This window comes from Saccopteryx bilineata, chromosome 4 (genome assembly GCF_036850765.1).
Source record: "Saccopteryx bilineata isolate mSacBil1 chromosome 4, mSacBil1_pri_phased_curated, whole genome shotgun sequence".
Taxonomy (NCBI): Eukaryota; Metazoa; Chordata; class Mammalia; order Chiroptera; family Emballonuridae; genus Saccopteryx; species Saccopteryx bilineata.
The window spans coordinates 4,381,558-4,400,677 of record NC_089493.1 but is presented as its reverse complement, the minus strand read 5'-3'; the positions used below and the strand labels follow the sequence as shown (position 1 = coordinate 4,400,677).

Below are 19,120 nucleotides of genomic sequence, written 5' to 3'. Positions count from 1 at the left end.
AGTCTCGTGAAAGCCACGCCCACTCCCAAATCCACAGAAGCACCTACACAGCCTATTCTATATAAAATTTGGAGTGAGCCACAGCCCCCAGAAGCCCAGCCAGCCAAGGACCGCGGCTTAAATATCCCTAGTCTAGCGGGAGCGAGAACAATCAAATGAGTGCTCGGAACGCGAGCCAGGCCACGGCATAAGTGAGGGAGGAGCCGAGGGTTTCAGAAGTCACGGGGACAGGGACTTGGAGGCAGGGAAAGGACGGCGCTGTGAGGTCCTCGGGTCAGCTCGTCCCGCTTTCCACGCCACAAGAAGCGGAGCAAAGGTTTCAGGGCTGGCTCAGAAAGATGACGCAATAGGTGCGCGAGGCTCCGCCAATACACGACTGCCTCTACCCTGCCCAGTGCATTGTGGGGCTTCAGGACACCAGGAGGATCTTGGGCCTCGCGAGCGAGCGAGATTCACGCGGATGACAGAATTGGGCGATGAGAGGCTGGTAAAGCTTCACCTTTTCGGAGCAAAGCCCCGCCCCCTGGCTGTGATGGGCCAATCCCAGGGCCCTCATACCCTGGCTGTGGTGGATTGGTCGAGGGCTCACATGACCGACCGGACAGCCGGGCACATGACCAAGCCGAGTTCTCTGCCACAAGCACGTGACCGAAGTGGCGGCCTCTGTGAAGCGGGGTTTTATCTGCGGGAAAGGGCTTGAGAAACCTAGACCGCCCCCCAAGCCCGGGTTCCGGACGGTCAAGCTCGCGGACTGCCGGCCTTCCGTACCGGCCTGTGCACGCGGCCGGCCGCTCGCTAAGTGAGAAGCCCGCCCGCCCACTGCGTCCCGGGTCTGACGATCAGAGTGGTCTGGACCTCGGTTCCCTCGCCAGACATGTGGGCACAGCGTTGCCGGAAGACCACGGTGTCCGGACGCCTGCGCGAAGCAGGGTGCGTGGAAGTGCGCTGCGGGGTTTGGAGCGAGGACGCCGCCCCAGCTGCTAATAAGGATCACCGTGAATCCGGTGGTGGAGCGGGGCGGAGCCCCTGGCCTTGGGCTGACGTCAGCAACCAGTCGTAGATAGTAAGGATGGGGCGGTCCCGCACCTTCTGGGAGCGGGGTGCTGACTTCTGCTACCTTAGTGAACGTGCAGCGGCAGTCTGGATTCAATAGCGTCCGCGAGGCCCAGAGACGGAGCGAGACTGCGCTGACGCTGCACAGCCTGGCAGTGGAGGAGCCAGGGTTGGACCGGCTAACCCCGCAGACCCTCCGCCAGGTGGCCCTTGCACCCTGAGAAGTAAGGGTGGACGGGCCAACTGGGAGCACACGCCACCTTTTCCGTGCGTAGTCACCCAAGCCCAGATGACACACTCTTTCCCTGCGGCTTCCTGCTCAAGATTTGGTAGCTGGAGAATGGGGCCAGCAGCTTCCCTGTCTCCGCTCCCCGCCCGGGCAGAACTCTCTGGTGACCTGAGCCTCTTGCAGCAGGGGCGGGAGGGTGTCCGGCAGCGCCAGGAAAAGAAGAAGCTGAAGGAGTGAGGAGTTTGGAAGCCAGAACTGGAAAGAGGGGATGAGAAATGTGCAAAGGCCCAAAGAGAAGCCACCATGCACAACTTAGTTTGTTCACTTCAACTTGGGGTGGTGAACACACAATACAATATACAGATGATGTGTTCTAGAATTGTATACCTGAAGCCTGTATCATTTTATTAACCAGTGTCACGCCAATAAATTCAATAAAAGGGTTTTTTTGTAAATTTAACAAGTACCTGTTAAACATGGACTAGGTGCCAGCACTTTTCTAGGCACTGGGGACCTAGCATGAAAGGAGAAGTTGAAATCCCTGCCCTCATAGAACTTACCTTCTAGTGCAGGAAAGAAACAAGGTAACATTCAGACTGTATTAGAAATCATAAGTGCTTCTGGGGAAAAACTAAGACTGGGGAGAGGGCTTGTTGGGAAAACAGCTGTGGTTAGGCTTGCTTGTTTGTTTTCTGGCTGCAAGCAGTTTGCATGATTAGTGTGTGAGCATGTGGCTACAGGTCCTTTCCCTCCTGGTCAGTTTTCCTGAACACTTGCCTGCCACTGTGAAGGACAATTTTCACCTGTTCACTTGCCCACCTTTGCAAGAATCCAGTAAATGGGAATAGCCCAATGCCTTTCAGTTCCACTGTTCTTCTGTGGTCTGCCCGGATCCAGTGTGAACCTGCCTGGACTCGACCACCAGTATTTCCAGGATAGGAAAGGTCTAGGAGGTGGGGATACATTGGCATAAGGGTCAGGGGAGGCCTTCCTGAGAGGTGATTGTGAAGGAAATGGAAGGACATCCAGGCTGAAAGCACAGCATATTCAAAGACCCTGGGGTGGGCAAGAGCCTGCAATGGAGTGTGAGTTTGAGTTGTAGTAGCATTCAGAGACATAAATGGTAGCCACAAAATGGACTTGAAATGTATTTCTCAGATAAGGCCATCACAGGGTTCTAAGGCAGCCTTCCCACCACCATCCCCTGCAGGTTTTTACAGTTCTTACCAAACTGGACACACCCCAGGCTAGTAAGGCAGTATGTCCTCTACTCCCAAAACCTCAGGCCCCACTGGCACCTCCATCAGCCCAGGGAAAGGCAGCAGCCCCTGCTCAGGGTCCTAGCACCCAGCCATCTTCCTCCCACCTTGCTTCTCCCATCCCTGATCCCTGCCCAGCCTGTGGAATCTTCACGGGGAAAACCCGGCTCAGACTGGTGCATCTTCCTCTGCACCATTCACGGCCCACATCTCAGTGCTCTAAGCCGCTGCACAGGATCCGTGCGGGTGCTTAGGCGGCCAAAGGGGATGAAATCACCGCACTGCATTTCCTGGTTTAGGGCTGCACACACATGTGCAGTTTCCACAGCACAGAGGGGACTGCAGCTCTGCAGACGGCACGGCCAGTTCAGAACTCCCTTTCCCAGCATCCCAAAGCGACCTGCCAGCCCCATCAGCATGTCTAGTCCCTCGGCTCCTGGTCTGGCATGTTCATTGAGGGCAGAAGATATGAAATCTTACCTCCTGTGCCTGCAACTTCTGCAGCCGTCAGAGGCAGATGAAACTGTTGGCAGATTCCTCACGTTTCTTAAAGATTTTATTTATTGATACTAGAGAGAGGAGAAAAAGATAAGGTGGGAGGCGCATCAACTCTAGCTGCTTCCCGTGTGTGCCTTGACCAGGCAAGCCCAGGGTATCAAACCAGCGACCTCAACCTTCCAGGTCAATGCTTTATCCACTGCGCCACTACAGGTCAGGTAGGACCCTCACAGTTAATGATGAGGCTCTATGCCACTTCAGTATGAAAGTGAACAATATGATGCCGCATTAGGGCACTGAAACTAGCACGTTGCCATTGCACACGAGGGATTTGCTGAAAGTTAATAACTTGGTGCCACATCAGACACACGGGTCTTTGACCCACTGTTTTGTGGAGAACACAGTGAGGGACTTGCCAAAGCAGTGATTTACCCCATGGCCATGGGAAGTCTGAGACAACTTCATCTTCTGGTCGATGGGGTTCTAGTGTTTTTCTATCCATAGTTCTGAAGCTTCCATGATGCAGGATTCCGGGTCCTGGTCACATCATTAAGCTGTCTCTAGGACAGCAGTGCATTAACCCTCTAGGCCCGCAGTGGTCAGAAAGCTCATTAGTCAGCAGAGCCAAATATCAACAGTACAACAATTGAAATTTCTTTTGAGAGCCAAATTTTTTAAACTTAAACTATATAGATAGGTACATTCCTTATCGAGGTAGCGCCCGCATGTGGTATTTTGTGGAAGAGCCACACTCAAGGGGCCAAAGAGCCGCATGTGGCTCACCAGATGCAGTTTTCTGACCAGGGCTAGGGCCACTGGAGCAAGTTAGCACAGATTGGGTGGCTCAAACAATAGAAATATACTCTCACACAGTTCTCAAGGCTAGACATCTGAGATCCAGGTGTCAGTAGGGCTGGTTCCTTCTGGAGACTGAGGGAGACTCTGTCCCAGGCCTCTTTCCTGCCCCTGGGGTTGCTGGCAACCCTTGGTGTCCTTGGCTTGTAGCACACGCTCTTCCTCCCGATGTGGGTCTGGGTGACTGAGTCCAGGTTTCCCTCTTTTTAGAACACCAGTCATTGGGTTTAGGGTCCTGCACTAATCTAGAACAAGATGTCATTACATCTGCAAAGACCCCATTTCCAAAGGTCGCACTCATGGGTACCAGGGGTTAGGACTTCAATATTTTGGGAGATATAATTCAACCCACAACTCACAGCTTCCCAAATCCCCAGCTGCCCCACAAAGCGACTCTTTGTGAGGGTGCATCGAGGGCTTTGTACATTCATCGCCTCTACTCGGTCTTGGGAATGAAGGGGATGGGATCCAGCCCAACCAGAGCGCACGCGGTGGCCTTCGCTGGGGACACAGACAGTTCTTACATAAGAGTAGGGGCAAGGGCACTGCCAGGGGTTTAGAGAACCTTTGCCAATGGGAAGGCGGCGGGATACAGGCCGGGGCACGGGCTACCATTTTTCTCTGGCCATCACCAGGGCTCGCCCTGGACGAATGACTCAGACGACCTTGGGAAGGTGAGCTCTGTGGCGCCACCGGGATGGTTAGGGAAGCGGGTGCGGGAGGGGCCTCTTGCAGCGGGAGATTCCACTATGCGTGTCCTCCTCTGGGCCACGAGAGGGCGCCAAGAGACTGCTCTGTTCCTTCACGGGGCGCTTCTCCTGCTCGGCAACTACCCGCAGCTGGGCTCATAACCTCCGGGAGCTCTTACCCTGACCTGAAACAATGGACTGGGAACCGCGACAGAAAATGGGGTAGATCCTGGGAGGAGCTGCACCAGAGAGCGCCCTATAGCCCAGTGCCCTGGGATCGAACCCTGTGCTGGCTGCGGCTGGGAAGGTCAAAATCCAAAGTGTGCACTGTGAACTGGCCACTGCTGCCACAGCCAGCACCCAATTCTTTGGGGTAAGGCACTGGGTTCATAGTCATCACCAGCACCTTGCTGGGAAATGAACCCATGGAAAAGAATGAATGAGTGAATAAATGAGTGAATTGGCAAGCCCAGTGTGGAATTTGGAGAGAGGGGAGGGGCAGTCCCAGGCTCAGAGTCTGATAGCGCGGGGCCAGCGAAGATTCCGCTAGGCACTCTGGCCACCTGGGTTGGGATGAGGAAGGGGAAAGCGGGGGATGCAGATGCTGACCCAACTTGGGCTTGAAGAGCCACCAGCTCAGAACTTTAAAGAGAGGGGTGGGGGAGGGGATGCGGTCTCCTCCATGGAGACAGTTTATCTCTAATTTCCGTTAAAATGCAAGTGCCTCCTGAGCAGCCACTTTCATCCCCTGTCAAGTTAGAACGAATCCCGTCTCCAGCACCCCCTGCCCAATGCCAATTGAAAGACGATTTCACTGGGGACAGGAGACAGCTGAGATGCCAAATCCAGCAAGCCATGGGAGCACCAAGTTTGGGTGGGGGGACCACGGACCACGTTTCACCCAGGGTTGACCGGGGGCGGGATGGACGTAGGGGCAGAGTCTGGCAGCAGGACACCAGAGGGGCACCTCACAAGAAGACTCTGTCACCTTTCAGCCCAGAGTAGTTTGGCCAGCCCCCAGGATAGGAATCTAGAGTGCCCAGCACCCTGTGTATGTACAGTAGCACTCAAATCTATGTTGACCACTCATTATTATATACAACAAACACCTTTAGAAAACAGAAAGGCCTGTGTCCTTCTAGATTGGTCAATGTAAGAATCCTTGTAGATGGATTGCTCAGGCTCTCTGACTTCCAGCCCCTTAGAGAGATCAACACTTCTAGTGTTGTGCCTGTCACACAGGGCTGCCAACCCCAGGGCTGCGGCCCTGCTGCTCTGGCCGGGGGCCAGGTTGCAGATGCCGGAGTCGCTTGGCTTCTGGAGCGGCTGTGTCTCCAGGTCGGTGCTGACTCACGGTGCAGCTCCCAAGCAGGCTTTCCCTCTGCCAGGTCGCTGCTGGATTTCTGGGTCTCAGATGGTATGAGTCCAGTTTGGACTTCACTGACCTGCACCAAACAGAATTTCCTCTTCGTCCCTGTTCCTACCCCAAAGGACATGGGATGGGGGGGACTTAGGAAGGTGCCTAGTACTGAGTGAGCACTCAGGGTTAGCTGGTGGTGGTGATATTATTCATTACCGTTATGATTATAGCATAAACTCATCATAGATGCTTTCACTCTTCCTGGAAGGTTATTTCGATCTGCTTGGGCTTATTACCCAAGGGTGGACTGCAGTGCAGGAGGATGGGGTATTTTCTTTCCTCCTCCATTAGCTCCTTAAAGACAAGAATCATCTGATTAATCTTCATGTTCCGGCAGCTGCTGGAGCCTGGCACCTACCTGGTAATTGGGCAAGGATATTTTTATGTTTCAAAGTTTTTTAAAGATGATTTGGGGAAATCAAATCATCCCATCATCTTTCCACCAATCAGGACTCAGCTCTCTGTGCACTTGGATATAAAAATAACACCTTTGGCTTCCCTTCCTCCACACAGTTTAAGAAGCAAGTTATGAATCTGAACTATCAAAGGCCACTTAAAATAAACTGTCATCTCTAAACCAAGAATGTGGGCCACCTGAATTGTGGCTCTAATGTCATTTCAGTGGAAGGAAGGAGGTCCAGGTGGATGGGAGCTGGGGGACCCTTCACCGGCAGGCCTCTCAGCCCCCTGCCTGTGTGGACTCGGGTGCTGAGGCCTAAGAATGACGGCGCCAGCCCCAGCTGCCAGTGCAGCGTCACTGTTCTAGATGGATGCCCTCACATGGTCTCCCTCTTGGTCCCCCCATCCTGGAGAGAATTATGTCATTAGCAGCCCAGGACCCACGACAGCTTGGCTTCACCCCACTGTTAAGGTGTCCTCTCCTGGCTTTACCTAACATTTCCCCTGCAGTCAGGGCTCCAGCTGCAAGCTTCAGGTCCTCTGCCTTTGGAGAGGCTACTTCCTGGGCTGGGAATGCCCCCTGCCAACCTCCCGTTTCCAGTCTATCCACGTGACACGTGCCTGGTACATGCCCCACATCTCCTCCACTTCTGATACATGTCCTGAAAAACGTTCTCACTTTCTCCATGGATATATGAAAACATATGTCATGACTACATATTTTACTACTTAATACATTGTAGTCATTCATTCGTTCAATGCAAGAACACAGGCTTAAACGCTTAGAACAATGTCGGGCACAAGCAAAGTGCTAAAAATGTTAGCTATCTTCATGAACACCATTCATTCATTCATTTGATATTTATGGAGTGTCTCGGTCCTACGTTGTTCGCTGTGGCCGCAATAATAAACAAGGCAAAACAGAGCCTCTTGCCACCGCACCCCGATCTACGCGCCGGGTTCCCATCTTTAAGGATTTGAGGTGCGGAGACGCGAGGGTCCCGCCCAATGTTAGGACTACAAGTCCCAGAAGGCTGCACGGCGGCATCGCCGGGGCCCACCGGCGCGCGTGCGCAACGTCAGGACGCCAGGGCCACGAGCGGGCGTTAGTGGCTGCTGCGGGCGGCCGGCGGGCGGGGCGGGGCCGGCGGGCGGTGGTCTTTAGGGCGGAGCCGCTGCCCACTTGTCTCAGTCGGCCGCGGGCTAGCCGCGGTCTGCGTGCGGTGCCCGTTCTTCTATAGCTCGCCCGCACTCTCGCTCTCTCTCTGTCGCGCGCACTCTCGGCCGCTTTCTCAGAGCTGCCTGCGGGTCCCGAGCGCGGCGTCATGTCGGAGCCCGGGGGCGGCGGCGGCGAGGACGGCTCGGCCGGCCTGGAGGTGTCGGCCGTGCAGAACGTGGCCGACGTGTCGGTACTGCAGAAGCACCTGCGGAAGCTGGTGCCGCTGCTGCTGGAGGACGGCGGCGAGGCGCCGGCCGCGCTGGAGGCGGCGCTGGAGGAGAAGAGCGCCCTGGAGCAGATGCGCAAGTTCCTCTCCGACCCGCAGGTCCACACGGTCCTGGTGGAGCGCTCCACGCTCAAAGGTGCGGCCGCCGACGCCCACGGGGCTGGCTCCCGCCGCACCGGCCCGGCCGGAGCCCCGCGCTGGCCCTGCGGGTGGCGGGAGGATGGGGCTGCCCCTGTGTCGCCGTCGCCCACAACAATGGGGTCGCTTTGTCTGTCGGGCCTTCAAGATGGCCGAGTTGGGTGGAGACAGCGTCTCCGGGGCCGAGCGCGGCGGGCGGCGGGCGGAGGCCGCATCCCGGCCTCCAGTGTCACATGAGCTTTTAGGTTTCGGTTTGCGTCCAGGCCAGCCCGGCTCCGGAGGGATGTGGCACTGGCAGACCCGCGGAGCCGTGGGCAGCCTGGGTTCTGGCCCCTCCGGGGTCCGGGTGGAGGGGGGGTCCAGGCAGTCGCGGCTGGAGGAGCGGTGGCGCACGGGCCTCCCGCCCCTCTCCGTCAACGGCCCCGTCCCCTCCCTTCCTTGTGCGGACCCGGATGTGACAGGGCTGCGAGCCCGGCATCGCTTGTGGGTGAATGGCGTGCACAGGTCTGCCCGTTGGTCCTCACAGCGTCCGTGCAGAGGACCAGTGGGAGTGTACCTCCCCGTGTCACACGCGAGGGAACGGATGAGGCTCAAGTGAAGTGAGCCAAGGTCACCAGCTATTCCTCGCCCATGAGATGCAGCGGCTCAGTTTCCAGTCGCTAGTCATACCTTATAATGTGTGTAATGCTTAGATGATCCTAATGATGACCCTGTGATATTTGAGCCTATTTTACAGATTAAAAAAAGAGAGAGAGAGATCCAGGTTAGGCAGCTAATGGGGAGAGGAGGCAAAAGGTGTCTTGAGAGTGGAGCTTGCCTTCAGGGAGGGTTTCCCATTAACTCTTTAAGACCACTTGGTAGAATACAGTGACAGCAGGCATGGGTGTGGCACCGTCTGTCTAGAAACCCAAGGATGGTGTGCAAGTAAATCTGAAGGTAATTTCTGAAAGGTTGTGCGTTGTCTGAAAATGTTCCCCAGTAGCATTTCATAACCTCCCACCGCTGTATGGCTCTGTCAGTAGGAGAGCCTATGCTTTTGGCCTCATCTGGACACACACTTAATGTTTCTTTCTGGTAATTTGTTTCTTTCAAAGGCTAGTGTTCTCAGGAGAGGCTTCATTGTAACCTCTGCTTCTGCAGAAGGGTTGGAGGGTCAGATTGTGTGAAAATATTTTTTTTGGATCCCCACGGAATGTAAAGCAAAAAAGCCATTCAGCTGTGTATTTAGAGTTTTCATGAGTTAATGTTTCAGGTTTTCTGTTTTGATTGGCTTTATGTTTTACTGAATGGAAACCCACTAGTGTCTTTATTTTTAAACAAACACAGTTAACTCATCTACTCTTTTTAAAAAAGAGTACATAGTCATGGTAGAAAAATTTAAAGTATACAGATAAAATTATGATCACCTGAAATCCTTCAACCCAGCTATCACCACTGTCAGCATTTTTGATGTCTGTCTTTCTGGTCTTTTTTCATCGAATACACATTATTAAAATAATTTTTAATCTGTGTTGTTTAATTTATTGTATTTTCAGTAATTTGACCTTGATTAATTCTTTTTCTTCTTTTTTTTAATTTATTGTGTTGACATGGTTTCAAGTCCTTGGCTAATTCTTGATTATATTTTCATTGCACTGTTGATGTATTGAAATCAGTGATTTCTACATGAGGCTTCCATTTATTTCTTCTTTTTTTTTTTTGAAAAAAAATTGTGTCGTTCTTTGCTTCTAGACTGCTTGCTTGTAAGGAATTCACTTTTCTTAAACATTTTAGGCTTGGCCTTTGCTAATTATCTGGTGGAATCCTATTTCTCTAGTATGCTTTCTAGTTAATGCAGATCCTCTATCCATGACTTCTTGATGGGCACATTTTCCTTTTTCAGCAAAATGAATAACCAGGCATCCAGCTCTTGGCTCCATAATGACTTGCACTTTTGAACGTTGACTGAGGAAAGAGAATGTCTAAAATTGAAATCCTATCTCATTCCTACATTTATAAAAATTCCTTAAGTATTTCAAGCAATTCAGTCTGTCTGTAATTTATTTTTCACTTACAAACATTCTCTAAGGAAAGACGATGTGGTCCTGTCACCCTTATTAGCATCCTGGCTACACTAGCGTAACTGAGATACAAGTACAGACCCAGATCAAGTGGTAGGAGTGCTGTTTTCCAGGTGGTTTTTATGAGTTAGTGTTGGCATTTGTACATTTAAGCAAATATGAGCATTCAGTAGTAACTACAGTGACAAGGTAGGCTTGCATAATAATATGGAAAACAACTTTGAATTATTTAAACTGAATAAAGACCACCAACAACAATGAAATCATAATTAATTTAATGAACTGGACAAATTGCTTTTGTTTCACCCACCTACCCACCCCCATATTTTTTTATTATTATTATTATTTTTTTTTTTTTTTGTATTTTTCTGAAGCTGGAAACGGGGAGGCAGTCAGACAGACTCCCGCATGTTCCCGACCGGGATACACCCGGCACGCCCACCAGGGGGCGATGCTCTGCCCATCTGGGGCGTCGCTCTGTTGCGACCAGAGCCACTCTAGCGCCTGAGGCAGAGGCCAAGGAGCCATCCCCAGCGCCCGGGCCATCTTTGCTCCAATGGAGCCTTGGCTGCAGGAGGGGAAGAGAGAGACGGAGAGGGGGAGGGGTGGAGAAGCAGATGGGTGCTTCTCCTGTGTGCCCTGGCCGGGAATCGAACCTGGGACTCCTGCACGCCAGGCCGACGCTCTACCAGTGAGCCAACTGGCCAGGGCCTCCCACCCCCATATTTTAAAAATATTTTATTTATTGATTTTAGAGAGGGAGGGAGGGAGATCGTAGCCGCTTCACTTCAGTTGTTCACTGATTGCGTCTCGTATGTGCCTTGACTGGGTAAGCCTGGGATTTTGAACTGGCAACCTCAGTGCTCCAGGTCTGCGCTCTATCCACTGTGCCACTCCAGGTCAGGCACCTCTCTTCCTTTTTATGGAAACAATTTTCCAGATAATTGTAATTGAATATAGGAGCATTTCTGTATGAAGGTCTCTATATTTTTTTCACTCCTCCAACTAAATGTAAGTTTTTGTTTGGTTTGCTTTGGTTTGATATTTTTCCCAAGTGAGAAGGGGGGCAGGCAGGCAGACTCCTGCTTGCACCCAACCTGGATCCACCCGGCATGCCCACCAGGGGGCAATGCTGTGCCCATCTGGGGCCTTGCTCTGTTGCAACCAGAGCCATTCTAGCACTTGAGGCGGAGGCCATGGAGCCATCCTTAGCACCCAGGCCAACTTTGCTCCAATGGAGCCTTGGCTGCCGGAGGGGAAGAGAGAGACAGAGAGGAAGGAGAGGGGGAGCGGTGGAGGAGAAGCAGATGGGTGCTTCTTCTGTGTGCCTTGCTTGGGAATCGAATCCGGGACTTCCACACGCCGGGCTGATGCTCTACCGCTGAGCCAATCGTCCAGGGCCTAAATGTAAGTTTTTTATTAAAGTACAGCATTACTTAAAATGTAGAATAAAGTTGTGAATTTAATAATTTATTTTGATAGTGAAGAATTGGGGCCCTGTCCAGTTAGCTCAGTTGGTTAGAGCATTATCCCAAAACACCAAGGTTGTGGGTTCAATTCCCCAACAGGGTACACAGGAAGTGACCAATGAATGCACAACTAAGAGGAACAACAAACGAATGCTTCCCCCACTCCTCTTCTTCCCTTCCTCTTTGTGTCTCCAAAATCAATTAAGAAAAAGAAGAATTGCAGAGTTGGTGGGAAAGGGAAAGTTAAACTGTAGCAGCTCCTTATTTTAAAAAGAATCTTTCTGTAATCCCTGGTGTGTGGAACACTGTTTTCCTTTTCTTTCTTTTCTGAACATAGTTTTCTTCATAGTGTACTTCTGAAATTGTGAACAGATGGGGACTGGTTACTGAACAGGGGTTTTACGGTATTGATGTTTTGTAGCACTTTTCCTCAGGGGCAGTTTGGTTGTGCTTTCACGTTAGAGGTTGGGTGGTGTAGACAGAACAGGTGACGGGTGCTCCAGTTTGCAGAGGGGGCCTGTGTGTGGACTCCAGCTCCTTAGTGACTAGGTTGAGATCCGGTGCTGTGCTGTAGGTTTTATTTTTGTTTTCGTACTCAGGTCTAAAACTTGAATTTAGAAGTTTGAGCCTGAAGATCGTGGCTGCGTTTTGTCAGCAGCAATTCTGTGCTTAGAATTCCAGTCTTCCCTGAGGTACCTGGTTGAGGGTTGAGGAGGTCTCACCTCTTCCTCAGACAGAGGTGGCTTGTGATTGGAATCTGAAAGCGGGCAGGTGCCTTTTACAGCACTCAGCTTCTTAGGGCTATGATGGTCTGGAAAGTAGTGTGGGGAGTGTGTGTGTATATTTTAAAAAATTGTTTGTCTGAGGACTTAATTTCCCAAAAAGATGAAGAAATAAAGTAGATTAATGACTAAAACATGTTAGTGTTTGGTCTTTGCTTAGCCACCAAAATGGTTAATAAAATAGTTAATAAGTTAACAGGGAGAATTTTCTATGGCCGCTTGCTGTCTTGGCATGTCGGCCAGGAGTCCAGCAACCTGGGCTCTTACTGTCCTGGTCCTGTGCTGCCCTACACCCTTTATAGGACATATCAGTCTGCAGCAAGACAAGTCTGAGTGTGCAGTGTAGCATAGTGAATGAAATTTATGTACAGAAAAGAAAACATTATCCTCACTTCTTTTAAAAAATAAAGATGGATAGAAATGGTTCATCTAGACCAGGGGTCTCAAACTCGTGGCCCGCAAACTAATCCACGAAGTTCAAAATATTTTGGATAAAATTAAGTAAGCCTAGGGGCCTACTTGTATTTTTCATTTTTCTAGCATCCTAGCTAGATATTAGCTTAGTTAACAGCAGTTGTAATGCGAACTACAGTTTCTGGTCGTTTTGTGACACTGAGTAAACTGCATGTATGATTGTGCTTGTACTGATTTTTTTTTTGTTTTCAACTGCAGTGAGAAAAGTGTTGCGTAACAGTTGCCTTTTGTAGACCTAGTGCGGCCCGCTGTGATGTTAGGAATAAGATGTTTTGGGGGTTTTTTGTTTTTTTTTTTTATTTTTTTATTTTTTTATTTATTTATTTACAAAGACAGAGGGATAGATAGACAGGAACAGAGAGAGATGAGAAGCATCAATCATCAGTTTTTCGTTGCGACACCTTAGTTGTTCATTGATTGCCTTCTCATAGGTGCCTTGACCGCGGGCCTTCAGCAGACTGAGTAACCCCTTGCTTGAGCCAGCCACCTCGGGTCCAAGCTGGTGAGCTTTGTTCAAACTAGATGAGCTGGTGCTCAAGCTGGCGACCTTGGGGTCTTGAACCTGGGTCCTCCGCATCCCAGTCCGATGCTCTATCCACTGTGCCACCGCCTGGTCAGGCAGGAATAAGATATTTTAAGGAGAATTCAATTTTTTAGTATTTATTAAAATAGGAATGTTTGTTTTCATTTATTTCATATCAATAATTTCTTTTGAATTAGTATTAGTCTTAAAAAATATTAAATCTTGAGTCCCTTAGGCATTGTAGGTTACTGGTTTTTCAACTCCTCATTTTTTTTCTGGAAATATCAAAATGAACCCCAGCTTTACATTATGTACAAGTATTATGTAGGGTTTAACTCTCCCTCCATATTCCTAAAAATATTGCAAATGGAAGTGTTCGGGTGGAAGAGAAAACTGACTTTCTTACCAGTCAGTAACCTTGTCCCAGAGCCCAGAGTGGTTGTGGCAAAAAGGGTGGACATTGAGGTGACAGGAGAAAGCACCAGAGACCAGAAAGGGGGAAAACTAAAGTCACCACCTGCGGGAAAAAGTGAAGGACATATATGATAGTAATTGGCCAGAATCATGGGATGGTGGCGTGAGTTTTTTTCTATTGTTTTGTTTTTAACTTTTTAAAAAACTTACTGATTTTTAGAGAGAGAGGAAGGGAAAGAAAGAGAGACAGAAACTTCAGTCTGTTCCTGTGTGTGCCCTGACCAGGGATCAAACCGGCAACCTTTGTGTATCGGGACAGTGCTCTAACTACTGAGCAATCTGTCCATGGTGGCTTGTTTTTATTTTAAAGGAGAAGAAGATGAAAGACAGAGAACCAGAAACTTGTAACAAGTAATTTGGTAGTGTGGGCGGTCCAGAGAAAAGTCAGGACTGGCTTCACTCCCAGACGAGGAAGAGACTTGCCCTGTGGCTGGAGAAGGCTAGGAGGCAAGCATGCGTGAGGGATGCCCACGGGGCGGGAGCCGGGAGCCGGGAGCCGGGAGCCCGGCCGCGGCACCTGGCCCTTCACCAGCTCGCTGCATCCCTTTTCCAACTGCTCGTTCACCGACTCTGTGGGAACATCACCAGTCTGCCCGGGACAGGTAGTTTGAGTCTTAATTAAGGTCACTGAATGAGCACTGTTTTCTGTTTCATTAAATGAGCCATAATACTTACCTGATTTTCACAGTATAATGACACAAATCACTTGTGGTTTGTAATAAACCAGTCCTTCTTTCAACAGGAACATACACACATTAGTGCTAAATGACACTTTGAACAGCTCTAGAAATTTGGTAGACTCTCAGAGATTAGCCAAAGTCATGCCCACAGGTTGCTGTCACGGGTGGCCCAGCACTTCCTGTCCTGGTACTTGGGTTCTGTGACTGGGTTAGCAGGCAGTGCAGGGGCCATCGTTGTATATTGACTGATGCTGGTCAGCACCATTAGGAAAGATTCAAATTTTACTGAAAGACATTACCTGATAAAACACGGTTTGTGTTTGTGTATAAGCTTCTAAATATAGCAGGATTAATAGCCTTTTTGTTATTAAGAATTAACTATCAAGTGTCTTTTTCTCCTCTGAACAAGTTTTGATGTTTCTGCAGAAACAGAACATCCAATTATTGTTATTTGGAAGATGAAATCATTTTCAGAGAGGCAAAAAGGTTAAATTATTTGATGGCAGTTTATAAAACAATGTTGCAGATTAACTCTGGGAAGTCAGACATACTCAGACTTCATTTAATCTCTGTTTGGTGGGGCACATAGGAATTTTTAAAAATGAATCCAAAATGTATTCTGTGAGTGATGAAGAACAACTTCCATTAGTTATTGCTATCAGGAGAAGGTAGGACTTTACAGAGCAGATGGAGAGGACCCATTCGCATGTCGTTGTCTGGGGATTGTGTCATCAGGTCCCGGGGCCCCAGCCAGGCTCCACTGCACTGCAGTGTCCGGTGTGGGGCAGCCGCCAGCAGGGCAGTGACTCATCGCCTGGCCCAGCCGCTGCCCCGGCCCTTAGCCCAGTCTGCATCAGGAAGTGCAGGCAGTGTCCTTAGTGCTGCGTCCAGTCAGCGTCATTTTATCTGTATAGGTGATGACTCTTCAGCCGGGAGGAAGAGATGATTCAAAGTTAGCATTCCAGGTTTTAAGTCAGTAATTTCCTTTGGTGATTCTAGAATATAACTTTTATTTTCTATCTGTTGGTTAGAAGTTGTTTTAGTCGTGTATTTTATATAAATTATAGAGCAATATAATGGAAAGTTTGGAAAATTAAAGGAGAATGGATTCCGTAATCCCACCGCCCCGACAGCTGTTGCCTACGCTCTTTGTCCAGGTGCTTGCATGGTGCAGGTTGCGGTCACGCGTGGGGTTGGTTTCAGACAGTATGATTTATATTACCTTGTGGTATATCCACATTTCAGTAGTTAAGAAAACTGAACTGATTTGTTTAGTTGAGTTTTTGTTTTGTTTTTTTTTTTTAGTCATTTTAAAAAACCAGTTTGTAAGTACCTAGCCCCCCCTTTCTCTCCCCTTCCTAAAATTATTCCAGAAACAATATTTTGAAAAAGTTATTGCCTTATTGATATGGTAATATTTTATACACTTTAGGTGTGGATTTTGTCTCATCTTAAAACTAATGAAGCAGGTAGAATTTGCTCAGGCCCTGTACCCTCAGATTTTCTAGTTTTTAGCACTTAAAGAAACTATATGGACTCAATGGTAGAGCATCGGCACAGTGTGTGGGTGTCCTGGGTTCGATTCCCAGTCAGGGCACCCAGGAGAAGTGACCATATGCTTCTCCACCCCTTTCCCTCTCCCCTTTTCTCTCTCTTGTCCCCTTTCTCCCTCTCTCATCCCCTCTTTCCCTCTTGTAGCCATGGCTTGATTGGTTCAAGCACATTGACCCTGGGCACTGAGGATGGCTGCATGGAGCTTATGCCTCAGGCACTAGAAATAGCTTGGTTGTAAGCATGGCCCCAGATGGGCAGAGTATTGGCCCCAGATAGGAATTGCTGGGTAGATCTTGGTCAGGACACATGTGGGAGTCCATCTATCTCCCTCCTCTTCTCACTTGGGAAAGAAAAGAAAAAGCAAGAAAGGAACTGTCTAGACCACTTGATCTAATACCCCACTCTGCCCTCTGCTGCCCATGTCACACCTCATGAACTTGAAGGCCAGAGGAAGAAAATGACCTTCCCAAGAGCACATAGCTAAGTCTACCACCTTTGCTGTTACATCATGGTTTTAAAGTGAAGTCGAACCATGTATATATCGTGTTAACTGATAATTACTTTTTCTAACAGAGGTAGTCTGGGTAATTTGTCATTGCACAGATAATTGGACAAGGGCATTTAGGCCCCCTAGTGCGTTAGTGCAAGATGTAGAGGTTTGGATTATTTCCCATTCTTATACATCTTTTATTTTCATTTTTCAATTTTGATTTTTAACTATTTAGAAATTTTGTTCACATGTAACTTGAGCTATCTTACTATTAAATCCAGTAAGCTTTTAAATGGCTCCTGGGCGTGGTGTTCACTGTGTGGCATCCAGCAAGATCCCCGCCCCTCAAGAGCTCACAGGTGGGGAGGAAGCCACATTCGGAAGCTGACCCCAGGCAGGTTCTATAAGGTGCTGTAGGAGCAGAGGGGAAGGCTCGGTGACCTAGGGTGCTTCTTAAACAGTGTTCTTGGTGAGGGAGGGACTGCCTCTGTCGAGGTGACAACCCTGGGCTTGGAATCACAGACTTCTGAATTTTTACTGTGCCTTTCTAGCCCTGTGTCTCTGTGTCTGAGGGAGATTTGCTTCCATTCCTCACCTGGGAGACAAGGATGGGGATAGTCATGCCAGCCCCGTAGGACTGTCGTGAGGGGTCAGGTGTGATGTACCTAAAGTAAAGTGCCTGTCACATAGCAAGTGAGCAGAATACACGGGATGGTGGGTGGAGGTGACTTCTCTGTCTGGAGCATGGGGGACAAGACTGGCCATAGGATGCACCACCCAGCTCTGTGCAGCTCGGGGGACAGGCCGGGAGCACTGGCCGTACCACCCAGCTCTGTGACAGCTCGGGGGACAGGCTGGGAGCACTGGTCATACCACCCAGCTCTGTGACAGCTCAGGGGACAGGCCGGGAGCACTGGTCATACCACCCAGCTCTGTGACAGCTCGGGGGACAGGCCGGGAGCACCGGTCATACCACCCAGCTCTGTGACATCTCGGGGGACAGGCCGGGAGCACCGGTCATACCACCCAGCTCTGTGACATCTCGGGGGACAGGCCGGGAGCACCGGTCATACCACCCAGCTCTGTGACAGCTCGGGGGACAGGCCGGGAGCACCGGCCGTACCACCCAGCTCTGTGACAGCTCGGGGGACAGGCCGGGAGCACTGGTCATACCACCCAGCTCTGTGACAGCTCGGGGGACAGGCTAGGAGCACTGGTCATACCACCCAGCTCTGTGACAGCTCGGGGGACAGGCCGGGAGCACTGGCTGTACCACCCAGCTCTGTGACAGCTCGGGGGACAGGCTGGGAGCACTGGTCATACCACCCAGCTCTGTGACAGCTCGGGGGACAGGCTAGGAGCACTGGCCGTACCACCCAGCTCTGTGACAGCTCGGGGGACAGGCTGGGAGCACTGGTCATACCACCCAGCTCTGTGACAGCTCAGGGGACAGGCTGGGAGCACTGGTCATACCACCCAGCTCTGTGACAGCTCGGGGGACAGGCCGGGAGCACTGGCCGTACCACTCAGCTCTGTGACAGCTCGGGGGACAGGCTGGGAGCACTGGCCGTAGGATGTACCACCCAGCTCTGTGACAACTCGGTTAATACCACCCACAACCCAGGCGTGCCAGGGCCGCCCTGTTTACAAAGCACAGAAATGGAGCTGTAGAGAAGTTAACCCCCTTGCCCAAGATCACCAGCAAAAATGTGACCAGGTCAGGAGTCAGAAAAAATGGGTAGGAAGGGAAATATAGGTAGAACCAATTCAAAATTAGAAATGTTGACAGGACTGTGATATGCTACTTACTGTGTTTGCAGAGGATGTTGGTGATGAAGGAGAAGAAGAAAAGGAGTTCATCTCCTATAACATCAACATAGACATTCATTATGGAGTCAAGTCCAACAGGTGAGTCGTATGAATGCACCTCAATCTCAGTTCTGAACTTGAGAAAATTAAATGTCTTCATTGACACAGATGAAGACATTAAAGAAGTACTCAAGAGATTTCTGCTCTATAAATTTAGTATATTTGATTTCATGAATTCACATTAAGAGGATTTTCAAAATAATATAAATTCCACAGTATTTTTACTTTAATCTCCATGTCATAGCCCCATTTTAGGTTTGACATAATGTACTTAACATATCTAATACCACTCTCAGATTATATCTGAATTTTCATTACTATAAATAACTAGTGAACATTCTTAGATACAGGTGTGACTCTTTGTAGGATAAATCTCAAAGTGTTAGAGGGTGAGATGCAATGCATCGTTGTTTTGAGTGCCTGTTACCAGATTTTCCACTGTCCAGAGAGCTGATGCCAATGTGTACTCCAGTAGACCTATCCAGATTCAGATATGTATATGTTACGGTTGATTCTGCATTGGCTTTTAAAAACTTTGAATAATTTCAAGCTTACAGAAAAGTTTCATGAATAGTAACGTAGAACTCCCGGGTGTCAGTTAACATTTACCACGTTTGCATTCTCACTTTTCTCCTGCACCACTTGAGAGTTAGTTATAGATAGTCTGCCTCTTTCTCCCTAAAAACTTCAAGGTAGCCCTGGCCGGTTGGCTCAGTGGTAGAGCATCGGCCTGGCGTGCAGAAGTCCCAGGTTCGATTCC

At 49.7% G+C, this 19,120-nt stretch overlaps 1 protein-coding gene across 1 annotated transcript in view; it reads left to right on the top strand.

The window, feature by feature from the left end:
• The first annotated feature begins 7,247 nt into the window (after positions 1–7,247).
• Positions 7,248–19,120, top strand: part of DYNC1H1 (dynein cytoplasmic 1 heavy chain 1) — a 68,155-nt gene continuing 56,282 nt past the window's right edge. The window contains exons 1-2 of the mRNA XM_066273661.1: positions 7,248–7,983; positions 18,312–18,399. Coding sequence (XP_066129758.1) covers positions 7,728–7,983; positions 18,312–18,399 — 344 coding nt within the window. The 5' untranslated portion in view covers positions 7,248–7,727. The remainder of the gene's footprint in view (positions 7,984–18,311; positions 18,400–19,120) is intronic.